Genomic DNA, 4,336 nt, shown 5'->3' with positions numbered 1-4,336 from the left:
CAAGCACTGCACGCACCCGCCACTCCCCACCCCCACCCCGCCGCACGATTGCCCGCCTCTGACCCCAGCTGTCCCGCCTTTAGCGATTGTTTTTGGCCGGTTTTGACTAATTTCCTCGCCCCCATTAGACCCCCATACCTCCCACCACAACCTCTCCCGAGCCAACTAGCGTCTTCTGACCTACCCTCACCCCCACCTTCTCTCACAACTGACCTTGACTCTCAGGTCCAGACGCCCTGACCCCTCACCCGACCCCACGGACACGCGCCACGGGCCCCCTCCCCAGGACTCCTCCCTTAACGACCCCAGTCCTCTGACCTCTGTGCCCTGGATCCCCAACCACAGCTACTGCAACACCGGGCTCGGCTGACCAGCCCCCTGCCCCCCGCAGGCACCGGCGAGACGCCCACGCTCAGCACGCTGGACTTCTACATGACGCAGCTGCACGGAGCCATCGAGCGGGACCCCGCCCAGCACGAGAAGCTCGTGGTCCGCATCAAGGAGATCCTGGCCCAGGTTGCCAGGTGTGTGCGGGTCTGCCCCTGGCTCAGCGGGGTGGGGTGGGGTGGGGCGGCCCTGGATGGGGGACTGCCGCAGGCTAGGCCCGCCCTGACCGCATTTCCCCGTGGGTGGGATTCTGGAAATCCCAGGGCACTGCCGGGTGGGATCCCGCAGCCGATCCTGTTCTGAGGGTCCCGCCCACCTGGGGTTTACCAGGTGGGACTTATTTGGTGCTGGGGCAGGAGGCCAATGGCGGAACCACGAGCGCAGCGGGACTGTATTAACGCTGCGGGTGGGATCTGCCAGCCCCGCTTGGCCAGGTGGACTCAGGGGAACCAGAACTTCTCCAAAGCTTCTTGGCAATTTATTCTGGGTGTCTTCTGGCTCCCCAGGTTAGATGGGGTCAGCTCCAGGCCCCCTACCCTGACATCTGTTTGGAGCTGCTTAAGGAAGGTGGCCTCTGGTGTCCCCCTAGGATGGTGGTGGGGACTGAGGGGATGGTGTCCCCCATCATGACTCCCCTCCTCTCTCCTGTTGCAGTGAGCACCTATGAAGGTGTTGGTCAGCTCGTGGGGATCCAGCGAAGACCAAGCTCTGCTGGTGGCCCCCACCCCATGGAGGAGGGATGGGGGTCCACCCATTGGGCCAGGCCCAATCCTGCACCTTGGGAGCTCCATTACTCTACATCCCCTAGCTTTCAACCTCCCCAGCACCCCAAATCCAGAAAAGTCACCTGCCATGCACAACACACTTAGAACCCCGTGGCCTCATAGAGCATGTCATACTACAGGGATGTGGGAACACCACACATGGGCAGCATGACCCAGGACACAAGGGGACCAACAGCAGCTCTCCACACTGGTGTAGGGAGGGTGACACAGGCTACAGTGGCTCTAGGGATCTGCCCCAGGACACAGGGCAGTGGAAACCCATACCTGACACAGGGAGGGACTCCCCGAAGGTGCTCACCACAAGTGCCCCACGCAAGCAGGCACACTGCAGGACATGCTCTCATGCTTGGGGGAGAGCCTTCTGCCTGTGGCCCTCGACTTCCTGCACCTCCGAATGGAGTAACTGGGACTGACCCCTGCCCTCGTTCAGCTAACCAACCGTCATGAAGGTGGCCCCTTGGCCACTGCTTAATCTGGACTTTTAAATTAAAAAAAATAATAAAGTGGAATTTGAATTTCAAGCTTGTGAGTGTGTGTTTTTGTAGGAGGTTGAGCCAGATGTGCCCAGGACTCCCCAAGATGCTCCCAGGCCTGTCCCCCCCACCCCCGCCGCCCTCCTCCCGCTGCCCCCTGACAATCAGGAATCCACTTTCTGTCTCTGGATTTGCCTGTTCTGGACGTTTCACCTGGGGCTACACACTCTGACCTTTTGTGTCTGGCTTCTCTCACAGCACCCTTTTCAAGGCCCATTCACATTATAGCAAGTGTCAGTGCCTCACTCCTTTCCTGATTAATATCCCGGTGTGCGGATGGACACACTGTGTTTATTCACTGATGGACATTTGAGCTTGGCCATTGTGAATTGTGCTGCTGTGAACGTCCAGCGTTCATGCACAGGTTTTCATTTGAGTACCTGTTTTCAGGTCTCTTGGGTCCATCACCAGGAGTGGAATTGCTGGGTCATATAGTAATTCTATGCTTAACTTATTGAGGAAACTCTGAGACTTCAGTGTTTAATGGAGTTTTTAAAACATTCTAGCCATAGCTAGTTTGGCTCAGTGGATAGAGCATCGGCCTGCGGACTGAAGGGTCCCGGTTCCTGATTCTGGTCAGGGGCATCAAACCCAGATTGTGGGCTCGATCCCCAGTAGGGGGCGTGCAGGAGGCAGCCAATCAATGATTCTCATCATTGATGTTTCCAGCTCTCCCTTCCTCTCTGAAATCAATAAACAAACAAACAAATAAATAAATAAAAAAAACATTCTAAAACTTTTGGAGACTAATTTGACCAACACCCATGCTACAGATTTAATTATGTCCCCTCAAAAGATATGTCGAAGTCTTTATCCCAGGATCTCAGAATATGACCTTATTTGCAGATATAATTAGTGAAAAGATGAGGTCATCCCAGAGTAGGGTGGGCCTGATCCAGTATGACTGGTGTCCTTATAAGAAGATGAAAATTTAGACACAGACGCAGAGAGGAGACAGCTATGTGATGACAAAGGCAGACATCTGAGCACCGCAAGCTGCTGGGGAATGCCAAGGCCACCACCAGAAGTTCAGAGAGGCAAGGAAGGATCCTACCCCGGGCCTTGGCGCGCTGATGACTTGATTTTGGACTTCTGACCTCCAGAACTGTAAATAAAATAAATCTGTTTTAAGCCACCGGTTTGTGGTACTTTATTATGACAACCCTTGGAGACTGATACAACTGGATATTGTTAACTCCCCCACCCCTACCCCCGCCCCCCGAGGTGTGAGCTCCCTGGCACAGGTATCTTCCATCCCAAATTTGGAGTTGATCACTCCTGGGCAGGTCTTTTACATCCTTTTAGCACATGAATATGTCCTCCTGAAAGAGTACCATTTTGATCGTTTTGGGTTTCTTTTCATTTTGTAAAGGTTTTAGTGTGTACAATTCTGTGGTTTCCAGTGTACTCACAAAGTTGTGCAACCATTGGCACAATCTAATTCCAGAACATTCCATCACTCCAAAAAGAAGCCCAGTGACGCTAAGCAGTCAGCCCCAGTCCCTCTCTCCACGAATCCACTTACTGTCTCTGAATTTGCCTGTTCTGGGCATTTCACATAAATAGAACCGCACACTGTGTGGCCTTTTGTGTCTGGCTTCTCTCAGTGAGCATCATGTGTGCAAGGCTCATCCATGTTGTGGTGTGTGTCATGTTTTGTAGGCTTTAAACATTCACATACATTTTCTTACATCACCCAAAGCCTTTTCCCATCAATGTCTGGATTCTGAGAGTCCTCCGAGGCGGGAGGCCCCTCATTACAGTGGGTACGGCATTCCACCACTGTTCATTGAGCCAAAATAACTGATGCCTAGTGTTGTGTTCCCAGAGGATTCTTACAGAGGCCTCCTGGCGCTGGAGCCTCCTTCTTCATCTGTAACCTGGGGCTCCACTTATTCCCTCATTAAATATTGCCCGAGTGCCTGCTCCCTGTGTGCCTGGCACTGGACCCCCTTCCACAGCAGGGGGACAAGAGACCAGAACCCCGGTCCTGCTGGAGCTGACCTTCCAGTTGGGAGGACAGAACACAAGAAGGATGAGTAAAAATAATCTGGTTTGTCGAGTGATGCTCGGTGCTAGGGAGAAAACCAAAGCTGGGAAGAGAGATGGGAGGAAGTCAGAGGAGGTGACATTTGAGCAAAGAGCTGAAGGAAATGAGGGAAGGAACCATCTGGAGATCTGGGAGAAGAGCTCCTGGGAGGGGCACAGGGCACAGCACTAGCAAAGGCCCTGGGGCAGGACTGTGCCTGGGAGTCGAGGAACAGCTGAAGCCCTGAAGTGATTGAGGAGGAGAGAGTGAGGACAGGGCTGGAATGGGGGCAGGTCGCGCAAGGCCATATGGCTGAGGAACAAAGCCCACTTTTACCTGAAGGAGGTGGGAGCTGGGAGGGTGGTGGGCAGAGGAAGGACGGGATGTGCCTCAGGTTGTACCAAGGGAACCTTACTCCCACCGCTTCGGGCTGTTGCAAGGATGAAGCTCGCTCGCTCGCTCGCAGTGAGCTCCTTTCTTGTGATCCGTGTTTCCCGCTCTACAACCCAGGCCCCGCAGGCCGCCCAGCCTCCCTGGGGAGCGCGCAGCTGGCCCTGGCAGGGCCTGGACACCTGGGGCCGGGCCCCCCTCTCCGCACCCCG

General features: G+C 54.7%; 1 protein-coding gene and 1 long non-coding RNA gene across 2 annotated transcripts in view; both read left to right on the top strand.

Moving 5' to 3' along the window:
• The first annotated feature begins 73 nt into the window (after positions 1-73).
• LOC107183941 lies at positions 74-1,693 on the top strand. Its single transcript, XR_001514758.1, has 2 exons — positions 74-524; positions 1,042-1,693. It is a non-coding gene; the product is annotated as an uncharacterized LOC107183941 (long non-coding RNA).
• A 2,482-nt stretch (positions 1,694-4,175) lies between these two features.
• GIPC3 (GIPC PDZ domain containing family member 3) overlaps positions 4,176-4,336 on the top strand; it is a 2,829-nt gene continuing 2,668 nt past the window's right edge. The window contains exon 1 of the mRNA XM_015566956.1: positions 4,176-4,199. Within this exon, the coding sequence (XP_015422442.1) occupies positions 4,176-4,199 (24 nt within the window). The remainder of the gene's footprint in view (positions 4,200-4,336) is intronic.

This window comes from Myotis davidii, unplaced genomic scaffold (assembly GCF_000327345.1).
Source record: "Myotis davidii unplaced genomic scaffold, ASM32734v1 scaffold551, whole genome shotgun sequence".
In the NCBI taxonomy this organism is placed as follows: Eukaryota; Metazoa; Chordata; class Mammalia; order Chiroptera; family Vespertilionidae; genus Myotis; species Myotis davidii.
The sequence above is the reverse complement of the archived record's forward strand: the minus strand, read 5'-3'. Positions and strand labels throughout refer to the sequence as shown.